Genomic DNA, 20,175 nt, shown 5'->3' on the forward strand with positions numbered 1-20,175 from the left:
CACATCAAGTCTCATGATAAAGAGTAGAGACGTGGGAGGGGGTGAAGAATGGAAGGGATTAACGCAGTCATGTGCCGTCACACATATCTTGAGAAATAAGGCTATAGTTTAATCTAGCTATATCTATGAAGACAATGGTTTTAGCTGAGACAGGGTCATACAGAAGTGAGTTAATATAATTCTTGTTTACTACACTCTTGGCTTGGAGATTTAAAATATATGTACACATTCTTCTTGGAAAACTGGTCTGTTACATTCAGCTAGATTAGTAGCTCTAGCCATGTAAACTATAATCTACATTCAACTATCTGCCATCGTGTAATGGACTAGGATGATGTCACAGAAAAAATATTAGAACCAGCCATGTGACCTTTGGCAAATTCATTTGAAATATAGTTTGCATATAATAAATCCACCCATTCTAAGTGTGTAGTTTGTTGACTTCTCACAAATGTATACACCCTTGTAACCATGACTCTAACCATGACATAGAACATTTCCATCCCCCAAAAAAGTTCTCTCCTGCTTCTTCCCAATCTATCCACTCTGCCCCCACGCATTCAGTGATCTGATTTCTAGCCCTATTGAAGTTCTTTTACTTTTTCATCGCAAATCATCTGAGAAGCAGGCCCAGTCACCCCTGCCTGGGAGGGATATGATGGGGTTGGCATGACATGGTTGTGGATTGGCAGCTGCACATCCTCAGATCTGGATATTGTGCTGTTGGCAGGTCAACCTGTTGGCTTGTTGATATTGTCCTGTTGGCAGGACTGTTGGCAGGTCAACCAGCTCTTGCACTGGTTGGGGTAGGAAGGCAAGTAGAGCTATGTAAAGAACTTCTACCAGCAGATTAAGGGAGCAGGACTTCCCGAGAGTTAGAAACAAGAAAGAAGAGTGGATGCCAAGACTTGGATGAAATGAAAGGAACAGATTTTTAAATTTTGTTTATGGGTTGGTTTAGTCTTTTTCTTCAATACCTGCTACAGAGATTGAAGTCTGTAGCTCTAGGCAGGAGAGAAGCTCATGCAAAGATACTGCCCCATTTGGATTTTGGTACTTTCTTCCCTGTTACTTGGAATTGTACTAGGTCACCTACCAAAGCATTTTTTGTTTGTTTTTAAGGAGTTTGTGGTTGCTTATGTATTTGTCAGTGACCACCATCATTCTCAGCTAAGAGGGTGCTTGTTTCTCAGATGGCGAGGACAACTGCCCTTCATCATTGCCTTTTTAAAATTAAATTGCAGAGGAAACTAAAACCAGTGATCCTGTCCTCCCATGTTTGACCCATCACCAACATCCAATGAGTAACCATCTCAGGCAAGGGCAGGCTCCTGGCTCCTTGGGGCTTCCCTTCTTGGTTCCATACCCTCTTCTCCTACATTTCAGCTCCAGAAGCAGCTCTCTGAGCTCGATGAGGATGACCTGTGTTATGAGTTCCGGCGAGAGCGGTTCACTGTCCACCGAACCCACCTGTACTTCTTGCACTATGAGTATGAGCCTGTTTCGGACAACACGGATGTCACCCTGGTCGCTCAACTCTCCATGGACAGGTAGGCAGACGGGCCCTGACCTCCCCACAGCCCCACCCTGCTGCTCTACACCCAGTCAAAGGGAGAAGGGAGAGATGGTCTGACAGACTTAGGCTTGGGTCGCGCTCCTCTCCAGCACTGAAAACCAAGGGCTCTTGTCTTCCGGTGAGGGTGGTGGTTTTGAGAATAAAAGAAGAATTGATTCTAAAGAGTAGAGCTCTACTCAAACTACTTTAAGGAAAAGGGGTGTATTATAGGGAAACACATATTCTGGAACCACTATCACTGCTGGAAAGCAATTGCTGTTTCTTTTCCTTAGTGTATTGATGCAACAAACATCTACCAAGCCTTTATCTGGAAGTATTGATGTGATCCCCGCCCTTATGTGGCTGACACTCTAGTGCACTGATTGTCAACCTTGGCTGGGGCCAAACTGAATCACCTGGGGAGCTCTTAAAACAAATGCACCTTCGAGCTCCATTGCAGACCAGTTAAGTAAGAATATTTGTGTGGTGAAGACCTTGCATTGTTTTACGCTTGTGGTGTGCAGCCAGGGTTAAGAACATAAGTACAGCGGTATGAACAGAAAATAAATAGTTGAGTAAGATTATTATAATTGTGATAAGTTCTTTGGAAGGAACTGAGATTGATAATAACAATGTCAAGAGAGGGACCTTCCTTGGGTGATGTGGTCAGGGGAAATCTAAGGAGGGGACATTCCTGCAGAGACCTGAAGGAGGAGAAAAGGAGTCAGGAATGTGAGTTGCTGAGAAAGAAAAAAAAATTTTTTCCAGGTGGATAAAATAGCAAGCGTAAAGGCCCTGTGGTGGGAGGGGGCTCGGACATTCAAAAACATGGTAGAAGAGCAGTGGCTGAGGCAAAGCAGGGATACGGTGTGAGATTAAGATTATAGAACATTAGAAACTCACCAGAACATTTTGGATTTTATTCTCAGTGTGGTGAGAAGTTATTGAACACATTTACACAAAGTTATATGATCCAATTTATGTCTTTGAAAGCGTCTCTCTCGTTGCCAGGGGTGTGTGGATTCAAAGCCCCGAGGTCACCCCCTCAAGGCTGTACTTTTCCATACTGGGTGTCCTGTGTGTCTCCCTCCCACCTCGGCCCACCAGCTTTCTCTTCGATTTACACATTTCCTCTATCCCCAATTTCCTTCCTTCCATTGCCCCTCAGCTCCCACAGTTAGGCAATCTGAGTGGCTCATTCTGTCTTTGAGTCACCTTGGAGATGCCTGTCCAGTCTATGGCTGCAACTCCATGGGATGTTTCCAGGATTAAATGAGTTCACGCCTGTGGCGTGCTGAGAGCAGTACCTGGTATACTTGTTAAGTGTTCAATAAATACCGCTTGTTATTGGTGGGGAGGGAGTAAAGCATGGGCAAACCAGTGAAGGAGCAAGCACTCGGACATGAAAAGGTTCACATGCAGAAAGTGGTCTGGGAGTTGGGAGGAGTGAGTAGAACCTTGCATCCAGAGACATCCGGGAATGAGTTACGTAGAGCGTAACTGATGGAAGCAGATGCCTCACTTTGAGAGTCCCACTGTGCATTGGTGGAAGCTCACTGGTGAAATTCAATGGCTCCATTGGCTGGGGTTTTCCTGGAGGTTCATAGGCCCAGGACCTCTGTGCAGAAACACAGAGAACTTGCTGAACGTAACAGGTAGCAGGTAAAGATGAGCGGGGACAAAGGGGAAAAGCACAGAGCTGCTCATACCAGCTCCATCCTGACCTGCTATGTGACCTCAAGCAAAGTCTTTCCCTTCTTGTGGCCTCAGGTTCCGAATCTCCCACATTCACGTGACCGCTCAGCAAATACTGTGTAAGCATCTATTACTGTGGTGTGCCAGGCTCTTGTGAAGCTGGGGATATTTATAAGAAGACCCTATTTTTGCTTTCAAGGAGTAGATAGCATCTTCATGACTCAGTGTATTAGTTATCTACTGTTGTAGAACAAATTGCTACAGATTTAGCAGCTTAAATAACATTTAGTATCTTGCAGTTTGGGGGGTCTGGAGTCTGGATGGGTGCTAGCAGGGTCCCCTGCTCAGCTCCCAGGACTACCATCAAGGTATTGGCTGGAGCTGTGATCTCATGGGAGTCAGGGTCCACCGCTAAGCTCATTCAGCTTTTGGCAGAATTCAGTTCTAGGACTGAAGTCCCCGTTTCCTTGCTGGCCATTGGCTGGGGTCCTTCTGAGCAACAGGAGGCCACCCTTAGGTCTTAGCCATGTGGCCTTCTGACAGTATGACAGCTTACTTCTTCAAAGCCAGCAGGAGACTCTCTGCAGGCTGTTCCATCATGTAACCCACAGGAGTGGCATTCCATCCCATTACTGGGTTCGGCTCACACTCAAGGGTGGGGGTTGTACAAGTGTGTATGCCACGGGGCAGGATTTGTGGGGGGGGGCCAGCTTAGAATTCAGCCTGCCCCAGACAGGTAACAGGTTCTTACTCTAGAGAGATTCTGTGGGAGGATCCCCCAGCCCGTCTGGGCGGTGGAGAAAGGAAGAGACAGGGAATGGGTCCAAGGGGAGGTGTTGCCTGCATTGAGTTGCGGGCGCGAGTAGACGGCCTGTAGAAAGCACACAGGGAGAGAAGGTGGAGCATGCAGCATATTCAGGGAACAAAGAGGCCCCCAGGCCCGCTGGGAACACACAGGCTCTAGTGTGGTTAGAGCTTAAGGCGTGGGTGAGAAAGAGGGGAGCAGATGGGTTTACAGAGGGCACAGGGGAAACCAGGACAGGTGGCCTCCCGCCGGCTCAAACCCATCAGTGAGGCTTCATAAGGGACTGAGCTAGACCAGAGCCCCAGACTCACGCCTAAACTTCTGTGTCCCTTTGGCTTCTCACCCAGCCTTCAGTTTGGGCACGCACACTCCCCCACCAGGCAGCACTTGAGCGAGCGACGGGGCTGTTAGCAGACCTCTCTTCCTATGTCTCTTCTCTTATCCTCTCTGCCATTTCAAATGAAAATAAAATCCAATCCTTGAGATTCGTGCTGAATGATGGCTGAGATTAGTCTTCTGTTCTTCAGGCAACACAAATGCCCTTCAGGCCCCTCAGATGGGTTACCTGAAGCTCAGAGACTGCATCTGCCCAGGTGAGTGAGTTCCAGATAATTCCAGGTTCTCACCTCATAGAGCATCCCTGGTTTTTCTTGGTCCCATTCACGCCTCCTGTTCATACGTTCCGTTTATCAACAAAATATGCTGAATCAAGATTAGTAGCCAATGGGTACCTCCAAACTCAGGGGAAAATGAAAGAGATAAATCCAACATGCTTTCTAATCAGAATCAAGTGGCCTGACCTTGAATAATTTGGTCCCTGGAGTCAGGCCCTGTGCGGTCTTGGTGGCTCTGCCACTTCTTGGCTTTGACCCTTGGACAAACCAGCTCTCCCAGCCTTGGTTTCCTCATCTGTAACCCAGGAAAGGCAATGACAGTAGCCCCCCCCCCAAGGTTGTTGTCATGACCACGTGAGATCATGCATAGCCAGGACTTAGCCCCAACATACAGTCAGAGGCTCCCTATCATTTGACAGCACCGTTGACCAAAGTCTTCCTATTTGTGCTCCCACACAAAAGGCCACTAGACTCACAAAGAGCTCCAGGTTCAAATCCCACGGGCTCCTTTACTCCTCCAATGGTGATCTTGGGCAGGTCATCAACACCTTTGGTTATCTTTCTCCTTCTATAAAGAGAGTTAATACATATTTGCCTCCTAGGGTCCTGATTAGGATTAAAGGAGAGACTGTGTTCGAAAGCCCTTGGCATATATTTGGATTCAGTGAATATTTACAGATCTGAAAACCCTGACCACAGCATCTGCACATGGTCGGTATTTAGGAGAGGTAAAGTGATGCAGGACAACAAAAAGAGAAATATCTGGGTTCAAAGTCCAGCTGCACCACTTACTAGCTGTGTGAATTTGGGCAAGTTACCCAGGCTTTTTGAGCATCATCCGACTTACCTGTGAAGTGGCAATGATACCGTCAAGGTCACAGATCGGTGTCTGGGTTTTATAAAATAAGAGGCGCTAAAGTGCCCAGTGGGTAGTAGGTCTACAGCAAATATTAGATTCCCTTTCCTCATAGTTTTTTTTTTTTTTTTTTTTTAACCTCTGTGCTAGCTATGGAATTCGCAATCTGGAATGCACAGACAATTAGAAAGAAAGGTTTTTCAATTATTAACACCCCAAATCCATCCCTCTGTAGACAGTCGCCATCAATAAAAGGATACAGGCGAAACAGAGCCCCTCTCTCCTAGTGCCGGCTGGAGGCAGGACCCCCGGCAGCACCTTCCCTCCCAGCCCGCTTAAAAGAAAACCCTGGCCCCTCTCACGTCTGCCGCAGACGCTAACCGCAAAGCCCTTCTCTTCAAAGTGCACGCATCCCTCGGCATGGCAGGCGCACGATTCGCCCCTAACGCGTTGTGACAAGTATTGCCATCCTGACAATACCCCAGAGAGCCCGAGGACTTCCACACCCTAACGCAAGCGACTTAGCAGAACATAATAAAAAATCATAGAGCAGTACCACAGGCTGATAGAGATGGTGAGAATTCCTCCTTCTGCTCCATCCTGCACATCCAATTATGATGCAGCAGGCTGACTGGTGCCTGTTGGATTGATTTTTAATTGAAGAAACATTTCGGGTGTGTTTGTAAACCTTTGAGTCAGAAGCAGGCCCTACGTGAATGCCACAATGAATTAGGGGAGCTGGTGTGTGGGCTCCTGTGCCCGGGTCCCTCTAGAATTCTGTTGAGAAAGAATGAACGTTGCCCGCTACAACCGTGGAGCCAGCTCCTCTTCCAGCACGCGGGAGACCGCCCTCCCATCCCAGCAGCAGGTGAGAACGGTCTCGGGACAGAGGGGGCTGGCCAGGAGGGCTCCGGGTCACAGCATCCTGGCCATCTGGCCAGGAGACGCTTGCTCTTCTGTGTTCCTTTGACAAAGTTACCGAAGTACTAAGTGCAGCTCCAGGGGACCACGTGGCAGATGGGTCTTCTCTGTTTTCTGTGAGCGGAGGAAAGAGAACGTTAGCTGAGGTAAAGGGGCCCACGCTTTAGATCACCCGGGAGTTCGTTGGAAATACAAAATCTCGGTCCCACCCAGACCTAGCCGACGGGCACCTCTAGAGTGGGGCCCAGGAATCAGTGCTGCAGTGATCTTGAGCATGCTTCGGGTTGAAAAGCACTGTTCTAGAAAGTGAAAGGGAACTCCCTTGTCCATGTAACAGCCAGAGTGATCTTCTAAAAATAGACAGATCTTCCTTGACTTATGGTGGATGGGGTTATAGCCCAATAAACCCATCACCAGCTGAAAATACCATAAGTCGAAAATACATTTAATACACCAACCCTACCAAGTGTCCTGGCTTAGCCTCGCCAACCTTAAACGTGCTCAGAACACTTACATTGCCCTACAGCTGGGCAAAATCATCTTAACACAAAGCCTATTTTATAATAAAATGTTGACTATCTCATGCAATTTATGGAATACTGTATGGAAAGTGAGAAACAGAATGGCTTGTCTGGGTGCAGAGTGATTGTCGGTGTATCAGTTGTTGACCCTGTGATCCCGGGGATGACCGGGAGCCGTGGCGACGGCTGCCCAACATCAAGAGAGAGCATCCCTACTGCATATTGATAGCCTGGGGGAAAAAATGTAAATTCAAAACACGAAGCACGGTTTCTACTGAATGCATATCACTTTCGCGCCATCATAAAGTTGAAAAATTATTAAGTCAACCCATCATAAGCTGGGGACCGTCTGTCTATCAGGTCAGCATCTTTAAAACTCTCCGATGATTTCTAGTTGGCGTTTAGGATAGTACTACAGCTGCCGCCGTGGCCTTCCCGGCCCCATGTCACCTGCCGGCTCCCCAGCATCTTCTGTCCTCCTGCCCCTCACTCGCCCATCTTCCCCTCTTCTTGCTTGAACACGCTACCCTCAGTTACCCCCAAGAGCTGCTCCCTCTCCTTGGAAAGCTTCTTGCCCAGACTTCCTCAGGGCTGGGTCCCTCTCCTTATCCAAGTCTCAAATTCACATCCCCGGCAGGCCTTCCCTGGCCAGTCCTCAGGGTTCCCCCATCTTGTTCCCTGATCTGCTTGCCTCGTTAGCCCTCGCCCCCTCGGAATCTATCTTGGTTGGTTCTGTGTCTTCTCCCTCCACCAGAAAGAAGCTCCGGAAGGTCAGGAACTTTGTCTTTCTCGTTTGTCCCAGGGCCCAGCACGTACACCTGCACATTGTAGATACATAATAAGTATCTGATGGGGGGGTGCATGTTTGAAAAGCAGAAATAGAACCTGTGGAAGAAATTACAGCTGCCATCTATTGAGTACCTGCTGCATATCTCGCTTTGTGCCGGACACTTCACAGAAGCATGGTAAGCGGGCTTGTCAGCAGGGGCAAACCCCGCCGCCAGAGCACTGTGTCCTGTGTCCTGTGTGAGCAAGTCACAGGCCATCCCAGAATCAGTGTGGGGAGTATCCGCAGAGGCTGCAGATTGAGAGAGAAATGATTTGTAGCCATTTTGTGATCTACGGAGGTATTACTGTCCACGCTATGCACATGTGGAAATGGAAGCCCAAAGAACTGTCATCTCTTCACTTGATCTCAGCCAAAGGAACTGTCAGCTCTTGCTCAGGGATGCTGACACAGCTCAGAGTTCAAACCCAGTTCTGGCTGACCCGAGAGCCCACCGTTGCACCTCCATCCCATGCAACCCGCCTTGCTCTCATCAGCTGCCTTGTAGGGAGGGAGCTCCCCAATCCAGCGGAGGCCAACTGGCCTTCTAGAATTCCTTCCAACCCAGTCTTGTAGGTTTCTGACTTGGCTGCCTCCCCTCCCCCCTAGACAGAGCGCACGAGGCTTCCTGGCTCAGTAGGACTCCCAGGGGTAGCCCTGGCTTCCAGCTAGGCCGTCCCGACATCTCTTTGGCCTTTCTTGAGCCTTTGCCCTCCTCTTGGCAGCGTGAAGTGATGGTGGGCCCTCTGGGGACACGGAGAAGAGCATGGGACCCAGAGTTGGGACCGTGAGTCCCAGTGCTCACTAGCCCCTCCACTCACTCACCCAGTGCTCTTCATGCTCCCCTCCGAGGCTGAGCTTCTTCATCATCAAGATGGCATGGTCAGACCAAGAAAACCTCTACAGTTCTGTCCAAACGGAAAATTCTGTCATTTGGGAATTAATCTTTGTCTTTTGAAACACTCTCCCTTGTCCCCAGTCCTTGCTGTGCTACGTACTTTATCATCCGGTGTAAGAGACCAAAGACCGACTCGGCACAGAACTCCGTGTGGACGCGAGCCACACAGGACAACTTTAGGGTGCAGGTGTCTGGACACACAGCCAGGAGAAGGGTCAAGAGAGCGGCAGGTCTTTGGGGCAGACCCCCAGAGAGACTGAGGAGGAGGAGGAAAGAAAGCACAGAAGCTGACCCCAAGGGAAGAACACATTCGTGTCTGGGGAAACGGGCAGTGGAGAGAAGACCCTTGGGGACATTTATCCCAGCCTGCCCCGCAGTCCATACGGAACACCAGTCTGGGTTCTGGGCACTGGGGTCGGACAGACCTGGGTGTCAATCCAGCTCCCCCGCTGTGTCACTACGTGACTCGAAAGAAGTCACTTCACCTCCTCGAGCTTCCTGACCTGTAACAGTGATGAGAATCTCAACTTTATAGAGTCAGTGTGAATGTTGAAAGCAGTAACCGTGGAAATGCACCCGGCCCACTCCAAGTAGCAGAGAAACGGTAGAGATTTATTCTTTCGCCATCACATTTTATATGTTGTCATCATTATGATACATCTCAGTCTGTCGCTGTTGTTCAGGTCCCGGCAGGAAGCTTGGTTTTGAGGGAAGAGAGGTCGCAAAGCTGGGGGCTGGTGGCAGACGGGCAGGAGTGGCTGGGTCACCTTGACTCTTCCTTCAAGGAGGTTCCACGAAACATCTGGCACCATTTCCGGTAAAGCCCACGCAGATATGATGTTTCCCACGTCAGCAGCACCTGAGAACCTTGAGGGTCTTGTGTCCCTGTTCTCACGCTAAACCCTTGGCAGAGCTTGGAAGAAGAGCCAGCTTCCCTTGCTTCTCTTTCTTGCTCCCTGCTCAGAAAACTCAGACACAGAGTCAGAATCCCAGGCGGTGGGGGGGGGGGGGGGGGGGGGGGGGCGCTCCACCGTGGGAACTGGCCTCTCTTCCCACCAGACACGCGTGCCTCCCACACGGGAGCTCTTACATCCACATGTTAGAAAGCGCTCTTGCCCTTCACTCCCCAGATCTCAAAGGATTTGTACGAACAACTGTCCCTTCCTAATGCACAGTCCCCTCCATTTCACAGACAGCGAAAGTGAGGTGCGGGTGGGATCACTCAAAACCCCAGGTTCTCGGAGCCCAGCAGAGACCCGGGCCTGCGGCAGAAGCCGAACGCAGATCCCAGGGCAAGTCGGCCTTGTGGAGAAGGCAGAGCCTCTTAGAAAACTGGCTCCGGGCAATTTGATTAGTAAGTGTTCTAAAGTATGAGAAATGGAGGGCATTTTACCCTGATGAATATCTCAATCCTCCATCATGAAAGAGGAAGAAACTCCTGGCAATAGCGATTCACAGAATTAGAGAGGAAACTCTGAAAGTCCATCAAGAAAGCCACTGACATAAGATAGGTGTGCCCATTTTCTTTTGTTTAGAAGCAGGGAAATGCATGGAATCTATTTCCTGGTAATTGTCCGAATAAAGTGGGCATTCCTACCAGGAGACCGCTGATTATGTACCTCTTGCTGGGTAGGGAAAAAATTGAAATAGGCTTTTGCGGTTTCTTAACCATAGATCTGATCTGCCAGGCACTTCTAATGCCTTTGGGGAAAAAAAAATCTTCATAGATTTCTCTTCAAACATTTTTGTAGAATCCTCTCCATTGGAAGCACCTTTTGGTTTTTTCTCTGGGCTTTCTTCTCCCCCCCCCCCCCCCCCCGCCCCATAATCCTTGGCACTGTGCCTTTCTTGTAGCCTCGAAAAATTGGCCGGGACCCTGGGGCAGTAAGGGCTCTGACAAATGAAGACAGCCTCACGCCAGGCACACTTTTGTCCCTCACGTTCACGTGTTTTTCGGTTCCCTTGCCAAACGCCCAGTGTGTGTTTGTTCTCACTGTCGCCAAGGCCCTGTCCCGGTACCCGTCTGGACGGGTCTGGTCCAAGTCCAAGGATCCAAGCTGACCGGACATCTGGATCCCCAGTTTCTCCATCAGGGAAATGAGGGAAATTACAGCCGTGCACAGGGTTGTTGGGGGAGTTCCGGAAAGGGTCTGGTGCATAGTTAATGAGTTGGTGATCACAGTTGTCATCACTCGTGTTTTAATGCTCCTTGTAACTTAGGGCCTCGGTTTGGCTAAATCTTCTATGCTGGTCCCTGCTTTAGCAGAACAGGGCAGCTGCGAGACATCTTTGCTGAGAGAGGAGAGGCACAGGTGTTGTGAGCTGGAAGGGGACCCTTACATCAGTTAATGTAATCGTCCCGTCCCCCATCCCCCCCCATGGAAAAAGGAGTCTGAGAAGAGAACGCTTACAGTGGGATGCGACTCTGTCGGTATCCCACCTTCATCTGGAAGCAGATAAAGCAAGAAACAGCCAGGTAAGTGTGTTTATGCCGATTTTAGAGATGAAAGGAACTGAGCTTTGGGGGTTGGCCCCCATCACACAGTGATGAAGGTTAGAGCAGGGACTTGGATTTGGAGCGGGCTGACCAGGTGTCCGTGGAGGTGGCGTCCGGCCCCAGGAGGCTGGCCGCGTGGCGCGTGGCCCAGGTCCCCACGGCGGGCTCAGCTTTCCTGTCTCCTCCAGGCTCCAGATGCTCGAGGCCATCTGCAAGCACTGGGAAGGACCCATCAGCCTGGCCCTCTACCTGTCGGACGCCGAAGCCCAGCAGTTCCTCCGCTACGCGCAGGGCTCCGAGGTGCTCATGAGCCGCCACAACGTGGCCTACCACATCGTGTACAAGGAGGGCCAGTTCTACCCTGTGAACCTGCTACGCAACGTGGCCATGAAGCACGTGGGCACGCCCTACATGTTCCTGTCTGACATCGACTTCCTGCCCATGTATGGGCTCTATGAGTACCTCAGGTGAGGCCCGGGGGACACCGGCTTGGGCGGCACCGGGACTAGAACACTCCCTGGGAGCATCCTCCCGTCCAGGTCTTCCCTCTTAAAGATGGGGCAGCTGGGACCCAAAAGGGGACTGCACCTGCCCACGTCCACCCAGAGATAGAGCACTGCCCACCGGGTTTGGCAGGGCCATTTAGGCAATCTAGTGTCCTCGTTTTCCTGACGAACAGGCCAGAACCCCACTTTGCATACCGAAATGTTAAAAGTGGCAGGTGGTCTCAGACATGTCTCTTTGGCTCCCGGTCTAATGCTCTCTCTCTCTAGCTGCTAGGGAAACATGTCCTCCCTCTTCCAGTTTGGGATCAGATGACCTTCATCTAACCATTCTAGAAAGATCACTTCCTATTCTGTAAAACAAAGCAAAGTGATGGTGAAGGCTAGCACTGTTCTGAGTGCCTGACGAGTCGGAGTTCATTCCCACCCGCTGCGGTCCCTGGGCCGGCCACTATTATTACCTTCATTTCCCAGACGGGTGTGCGTGGGGCTGAGATCGGGAGCTGCGAGCCCACGGTTACACACTGACCCACGTGGAGGCCGGGGTCAGCCAGTCCGACTGCAGAGCCGTGGGCTGAGTCGCCGTCTCAGCTGCCTCTATGACTCTCCAGTGACCCGTCCCAGCTCTGCCCACATGGCAGGGCAGCCGTCCAGCAGCTGGAGAAGGCCCTCAGCCCATGGAAGGCTGGAGAGCTGTGTGGGGAGCGACATTTGTTATGGAATGACAACCAGTCTGGACGGAAAGGGGCTGCTGAATTCATACAGCCCGACAGTCCCCATGTGGCTAAACTAAAGTCACGAGGTGTAAATCAAGATGTAACTGGTCAAGCCTTTTTTTTTTTTTAATCCTTTATTTCTGGCTTTTGTCGGCATGAATTCTCTCTGCTGCTGGGTGATACGTGCCTGAGTCCAGGTACCGGGAGAGATGGTTTGCACTTACTAATTATCCTGCTGGATCCACACATCAAGCCCAAAAGGCTGGCAGCGTTCCCCCCTTTTACTGTGGGCAACAGCGAGGCTCGGAGAAGCAGAGTCCCCTGCTCCCGTCCACACGGCTTTGCTCCAAGATTGGAACCAGTGTCTGTCAGACTCCAGGTGGGCAGGCGCCCAGCTCCATACTTGCCTGGCTACTCTGGGGTTACTGACTGTCCCCAGACAGGGCAGGAATAGAGTAGAGTTGTTTCTCTCCTGCTCTCTTGCCCTCCCCTCACTCTGTCTGTCTCTGTCTCTCTTTCTCTTACTGTCTCTGTAGGATTTCCTAACTTCAGTCCCTCCCCTGTGAGGGGGAGGAGCCCTTTCCTGCCTCTGTCCGCTGCGCTGGGGCGGCATGACCCCCAACCAGGGAGGATGGGAGGTGTCTTCCCAAAGAGCATGGGCTGTGCTGTCCCAACTCCTGATGCCCGCACAGGGCTCCCCGCACAGGGCTCCCCGCACGGGTCTGTCGTCCTGCTCTGTGCCGGGCCTTGGAATCCCGTGTGTGGGCTGAGGGCGCCCCCGTGTGGCCAGACCGTGCTTTCAGCGCCTGATTCCGGGAGATTCGGAAGCCCCCCCAGCCTGCAGCATCACAAGCTCTGGGAGTCTGGGGGCGGGGATGGGGGCGAGGGCTTCCCAAAGGAACAGATGGTGGGGGCCGCCCTCCACCAAGAAAAGAGAGGCTTGAGGATTAGACTGCAGCCCCGTCCTCCCCGCGAAGGGGCTCTTCTGCAGGAGCACCTGAGGGGACTTCATTCCAAGGAGCTGGAGGTGAACTGGCCCTCTCCTAAGGATCTGTAGTCTGCTCCCCACCTCCAAACTCTTTTATTATTTTATCTCATGGGCCTCGTGTTTTAAAAAAACCGCACAGTAACAGATTGTTTCTGTGTTCTGTTCCTATGTTGTATTGATCAAAAATGCTATTAATCTCCCATGCCGGTCACCTCTAATAGCATCTCAAATAGCATCTTGACCTTACTCAGTAGGAGCTAACCAGCATTGCCTACTAATTAACACGTTCTTTTTTTTTTTTTAAAGATTTTATTTATTTATTTGAGAGAGAGAGAATGAGAGACAGAGAGCATGAGAGGGAAGAGGGTCAGAGGGAGAAGCAGACTCCCCGCCGAGCAGGGAGCCCGATGCGGGACTCGATCCCGGGACTCCAGCATCATGACCTGAGCCGAAGGCAGTCGCTTAACCAACTGAGCCACCCAGGCGCCCTACACCTATGTTTTAAAGATTTTATTTATTTATTTGAGACAGAGAGAATGAGAGACAGAGAGCATGAGAAGGAAGAGGGTCAGAGGGAGAAGCAGACTCCCTGCCGAGCAGGAAGCCCGATGCGGGACTCGATCCCGGGACTCCAGCATCATGACCTGAGCCGAAGGCAGTCGCTTAACCAACTGAGCCACCCAGGCGCCCTAATTAACACGTTCTTAATGCCAAGTCACCCGAGGCTTGGTTGGCCTTTGGCCCCTTGTTACGGGAAGGTGCGTGGTTCCCCTTGGGGAGTTTGAAATATTGCACATCGCTCCTAAAATGTTGCTGCTCTCTTCCATAGGCCCTACAGAAGTCCAGAGACCCTACCCTGAGTGAGAAGAAATGATCTTGTCCAGTCTTCTTTTTTTAATTAAGTTTTTCATTGTAATTCCCGTATAGTTAACATACAGTGTAATATCAGTTCAGGTACAATATAGTGACTCAACTTCTCCACACATCACCTGGCGCTCATCACCACAGGTGCACTCCTTAATCCCTATCACCTGTTTCATCCGTCCATTTCCCGCCCCCTCTTTCCCTCTGGTAACCAGCAGTCTGTTCTCCGTAGTTCAGAGTCTATTTCTTGATATACCTCTCTGTCTGTTTATTTTTAACTTTGCTCATTTGTTGGGTTTCTTAAATTCCATATATGAGTGAAATCGTACAGTATTTGTCTTTCACTGACTAAATGACTTCTCTTAGCATGATACTCTCTAGCTCCATCCATGTCATTGCAAATGGCCAGATTTCATTCCTTTTATGGCTGAGTAATATTCCACTGTATATATGTACCACAACTTCTTTACCCGTTGATCTTTTGATGGACACTTGGGCTGCCTCCATAACTTGGCTATTGTAAATAATGCTGCATGTATCCCTTTGAATTAGTGTTTTTGTATTTTGGGGGTAAATACCCAGTAGTGCGATTGCTGGGTCATAGGGAAGCTCTATTTTTAACTTTCTGAGGAACCTCCATACTGTCTTCCAGAGTGGCTGCACCAGTTTGCATTCCTACCTAACAGTGCACAAGGGTTCCCCTTTCTCAGCATCCTCGCCAACACCTGTTGTTTCTTGTGTTGTTGATTTTAGCCATTCTGACAGGTGCATGGTGATATCTCATTGTGGCTTTGATTTGCAGTTCCCTGATGATGAATGAGTGTTGATGAGCATCTTTTCTTGCGTCTGTGGCCATCTGGATGTCATCTTTGGAGAAATACCTGTTCATGTCTTTTGCCTATTTTTTAGTGGGATTATTTGGTCTTGGGGTGTTGAGGTGTATTGTCCAGTCTTCTTTGTAAAGTACACATGTGGAAACTGAGACCGGAAAAGCCATGGCTTGCCTGTCTAGAATGACCGGACATTGTGACTTTCTTCATTCTTCTGCTCCATCTTTAGTATTCATTCATCTTTTCATTAATTTAGTGGGTAAACTTTTATAAGGTACCTACTACTATGTGCCGCCATATCTGTGAACCAGACATAGGACCTGTGAATCCCAGCACTTACAGACCAGCAGGAATGACAGTTAATTAAAGATGCAGATTCTTTAGATTCTGTGATGGGGGTGTCCCCTCCCAGTGGGATTCACCTAGTCTGGGGATGGGAGGAAGGGACATCCTGAAGAAGACAGATCCAAACGGAGGCTGAGTTAGAGTCCGCCAGTGGAGGTGGCGATGTTCCAGACAGAAGGAGCCGTCCATTCCAGAGGTGCAAGATGGCCAGGGCCTTGACGGGGAGAGCAACAAGAGACGATGTGGCCAGAAATGTAAGCTGGGGTGGGTCCCGCAGGACTTCTTATAAAACATGCTGAGGAGTGTGGGCTCCATGAGGGAGGAGAGCAGTGGAAGGTCACTGGGAGAATGGGCAGATTAGATGTTTGTTTCGGGAAGATCATTCTAGTGGCTTTCGAAGGATCAGAATCAGCAGGGCCAGAGCAAGGGGGATAAGTGAAGGGACTATTGTGTTAATCCAGGCAAGAGGCACGGAGGGCCCGATGCAGGGATCAGAAGCAGCAGGGTGACGGGTAGACGGACCAGTGAGAGATTCGGCAGCTGAAGTCAGGAACTGTCTGCCAAGGTGTCTGGACTTTGAAAGGGAAGGTGGGAATCTCCCAAGTGCTGCCACCCGAGTCTTCCTTTGCAAAGCCTATACTCAGAAGTCCTGCTTCTGTGGCCCGTCTCTCATGCCGGTCGCCTCCTGCTCTGCTGTGCCCAAGTCCTTCCTGGACTGGGCAGGATATCATGGCATTGACTTTTGAGAGTTATGGTGGACAGGACGCTTGCTGAGGCCCAGGACTCCTGTCCTGCTCACCCTGGTGCCTTAGTGAACTGTGTGACTTCCAGCAATTCTGTTTTCAGCCTGTTTCCTCATTGTCAAGTGAAGAAATGATCTTATATCAGGCGTCATAAAGGCAGATGCCCGCAGGGGCCAGGACCTTAGCCCAAAGGAGCCAAGAATGCTGAGTAAGATTCTCTAGAGAGACCATGGCTCCCATCTTAGGCTCTTGGCTTCTCTCCACTCCAGATGTGGCATGATTGCTTTGGGGAGAGTGGGCAGCAGGGCTAAGGTCTTCATATTTTTCTCTTTTTTTTTTTTTTTTAAGATTTTATTTATATAGTTTAGAGGGTGGGAGAGTGTGTGAGCAGGGGTGGGAGGGGAGGAGGTGCTGAGGGAGAGGGACAAGGACAAGCAGACTCCCTGCTGAGCATGGAGCCCACAGCAGGGCTGGATCTCATGACTCAGAGATCACGACCTGAGCTGAAACGAAGGATCGGATGCTTAACTGACTGAGCCCACCCAGGTGCCCCAGTCTTCGTGTTTTTCAAGAGGAGCTGGATACTTGGATTTTTGTGTTTTGATATTTAATGATGACCACTAATTTTTTAAAATACACTATGGAGTCCCAGACCAAATATGTCTTCAGGCTGAATAGAACCTCCCGCCCCCATCCTGTGCCACTGGTTTGTGACCTCTGACCTAGATAATTCCTAGGCACCAGAATTTTGAGAACAGGTGAGGACTAGGATTCTATCAGAAGCCCCAAAGAATCATGTACTGTTCTTTTCATATGAAGATAACCATATTGGCTTGCCATTGGCTTATGGAAAATTTTCTTCCAGTGAGTGGGATGAGTGTGTTTCTGACCCAAACACTAAAACTGGATGTGCTTCGTGACCAGCCATATCATTAGTTTGGGATGAGGTTACGGGTACGGTTTGCCATGAGAGTTGTGGACCCCAACAAGGCCCGCGGACCCTCTTAGAGACTAACCTCTTCGGCAAAAATGCCCAACCAAATGCTCTACCCAAACTCTGTTAAGATGTTAATAACATTGCAAATGCTGGTAGTTACAGGTTTTTGAGCCCTTAACCTGTGCCAGCCGCGGTCCCACACTTCTCTGTGAGGTACCTGTTACAACAGGTGGCCAAACCGAGGCCCCAGCGAAGCTAAATGTTGGCGTCAGAGGGCGCAAGTGGACTTCCCTCTAGGACAGCCTGCTCGCTTCTGGAAGGGGCCAGATCACTCTCAAAACCCCAGGACGCCGAGGCAGGCTGATTGGCAGCCCTCTGACTGGATCCCCCTTCTCAAACAATCATATCGCACCTTTTTTGGGGAGGGGGGCTACTTGCTTTCCCCAAACAGTTCAGCATCAGTGCTCCCTCAGCGGTTGCTTAGCAACCAGCGAATATTACAGCAAAAACAAACGGATCAATTGGAAAATAATGAAATCAGTTATTTGCGTGGACACAGCTGCAGAGTTCCAGTAAAATCTCCCTCCCACCCCTTTGCCGGTTTATTCTAAAGAACGGGCTTGTAGATGTGTGGCTTTCACTCGATTTCAGAAACGTCAGGTGGGACTCAGCAGGGCGTGGCAGAGTTGCGCTTGAATCCTGGGTCTGGAGAGCTTCCCAAGTGTGTGACTTGGGGCGGCTTACTTAGTCTCTCCGGTCCTCTGTTTTCTCAGTTAAGGGGCTAATAATAGCCTCCTGCAGGGGGCTAGTAGGGATTCAACAGGAGTTAATTTTCTGTCTTGCTCACAACACTCAGAACTGTTCTTCGCCGGGCCCCCAACCCCAGCCCCTCCCGTTGCAAACTGCCAACTTCAGGATAGCCAGGTCACTCCAGATAACCATCACAGCCATTTTTCTTATAAACTGAGAAGCTGTATACTTACATTCATTGATTCAAAAAAATATGTAGTGAGCACCTGTTAAATGCCAGGCAGCGTGCTGCCTTGTGACAGGGCCGTCCCTGGAGTCATTCAGACCTGCCTTTCAACGCTGAGCACTCCTTACTCAGCATTTCCTTGACCTTCAGAAAGGTACTTAACTTCCTGTAACTTTTGTTTCATTTGTGAAATGGGGATCGCATTACTTCTTCCCTCTTAAGGTCCTGGGAAGATGAAATGTAATAGTATTTGGACAGCACCAGGCACAGTGCTGTGAATCATGCTTCGTTCCATGACCTTGCATGGCTGGGGCTACCACGATGAGCAGGGGGTCTATGTTCTAGGGGCCCCCCCTCAACTATAGTTGTCACTGTCATTCTTATTATCAGTACAGAACCAGATAGAAAAGATACAGGGGCACAGACTCACAAGCAGATGACCCAGTACGCGTGCACAGGGATGACCTTGAAAAGACCCAGACAGTTGGTGATGCGGTTTAAGGACTAACAGGTGTAAAGGCATGATACCTCTTGGCATTTTCAAAGAATGTTCCAGAATGGCAGAGGAATCGAAGGTGGACGGTAGAAACAGCTCCCTTTAGCTGGGGCATTCCATATCCATGAGACTGAGCAGGCTCCCCACCTCTTTCATTAATCCTGCAGAATCCTCATCTTTGTTCAATGCCTGGAACTTATAACATCTGCTCTGTTCCGCAAATGTCGCCTTTGCTTTCTAGGGGACACACACACCACCCTGCATGGAGACTGTATTCTGACAGTGTACAGGAGTGACAGACTTCAGTTTTATTCTGTTCCCTCCAGGATGATGGCTAACCACCCTCCCCCGTCAGATGTCCCCTGGCACACCCAGCTGCTGAAATTCGAACAAGACCAGGTAGAGATAGCACCAGGCACAGCCAACTGGCTGCCTTCCATGAGCCGTGACTAGGTGGCACTTCCTCGGGTTAATTCATCATTTGAGTTCTGCTATCTCGATGACGTTTCACGTTTACTGAGCACGTACTATGTGCCAGGCACTGTAGCCAGCACTTTGCATGTGTCTTGTCATTTAACCTCCTATTAGAGACGAGGTGGTTTAGACTAAGTAGCCTGCCCTCAGGTGTGGCTTTGGCACGTGGGCAAGTCGCTTATCCTGGGCTTATCTGAGATGTTCTTTGCTTAACCTGTTTATTGATCCCATTGCCTGATGGGCCCATCTCCACCACCACCATGATGGCCATGACCATCACCGCGGGTCATATTTGGAAGTTCATTCCATGCACTGGAGAACTGTCTTGGCGTCTGCATGAGATAACCCATTTAATCCTCATACCCCACCACACCCACAAAGGTGTCACTTGTTCGAGAGCACAAGATGGCGAGTGCCCAGATGGGACCTGAATCCTGGCCACCTGCCCAAGAGCTGCCCTCCTGACTTCAGGGGGACTGACTGCCCTCCTGTAACCCCCAGTCAGCACCTGACACATCGCCAGCATGCAGAAGGTGCTCCTGCAGAAAGTGTAGCCCTGTGGGGTAATTAAATAGGAGTGAATCGGGATGTTGGGAGTTACAGGAGGTGATGAGTACAGAGTCCCCGGCACAGAGCGTGGCCCCGTAACTGGAGCTGTTTCGTGTTTTTAAAATTGGCCCCCAAGCTCATTTTTAGCTTCTCTTTCTTCCTTACCCCTCTCTGACTGACAGGTTCTCTCTCTGGATATGTTAATGCTGTCTGTTTAGAGCCACCGGATCTTGCTGGGGGCCTGGGCGCCCCCCCCCCCCGGCTCTCCAGAAGATTCTGCCCATCTCCGGCCTCATGCATTCTGTGTATATTTTACACTTAGACTCTCCGTGGGCAGCCTCATCACCCTCATTTGCAAGTCTTTGCTGTTGTCCCCACACACCTCCTGGAATCCTGTCCGCCAGGAGCTCATTTCCTAAGCAACCGTAATAGCAAGGGTCACCCCTGACCTCAGGCCTGGCAGGACCGGCAGGTGCACATAGGCGACTGCAGGCCGTTAGAACCGCCACCTCCCACCATTGCCAGCGCGTGAAACAGTCCCCAAAGAACCGGGCCCAGAGAAGATG

The 20,175-nt window shown here is 50.2% G+C and overlaps 1 protein-coding gene across 8 annotated transcripts in view; it reads left to right on the top strand.

Annotated features, from left to right (window-relative positions):
* The window catches only part of LARGE1 (LARGE xylosyl- and glucuronyltransferase 1), a 513,801-nt gene that overhangs the window by 473,739 nt on the left and 19,887 nt on the right, over positions 1 to 20,175 (top strand). For 7 of the 8 annotated variants that reach the window (XM_064590660.1, XM_054506843.2, XM_054506844.2 and 4 more), the window contains 2 exons: positions 1,387 to 1,550; positions 11,377 to 11,655. In XM_064590660.1, the coding sequence (XP_064446730.1) occupies positions 1,387 to 1,550; positions 11,377 to 11,655 (443 nt within the window). Of the gene's footprint in view, positions 1 to 1,386; positions 1,551 to 11,376; positions 11,656 to 18,912; positions 19,055 to 20,175 lie in introns of those variants that run through there. The other variant, XM_064590661.1, reaches the window with a different exon arrangement.

This window comes from Mirounga angustirostris, unplaced genomic scaffold (assembly GCF_029215605.1).
Source record: "Mirounga angustirostris isolate CCGP_5_RB_7025 unplaced genomic scaffold, mMirAng1.0.hap1 SCAF_5, whole genome shotgun sequence".
Classification (NCBI taxonomy): domain Eukaryota; kingdom Metazoa; phylum Chordata; class Mammalia; order Carnivora; family Phocidae; genus Mirounga; species Mirounga angustirostris.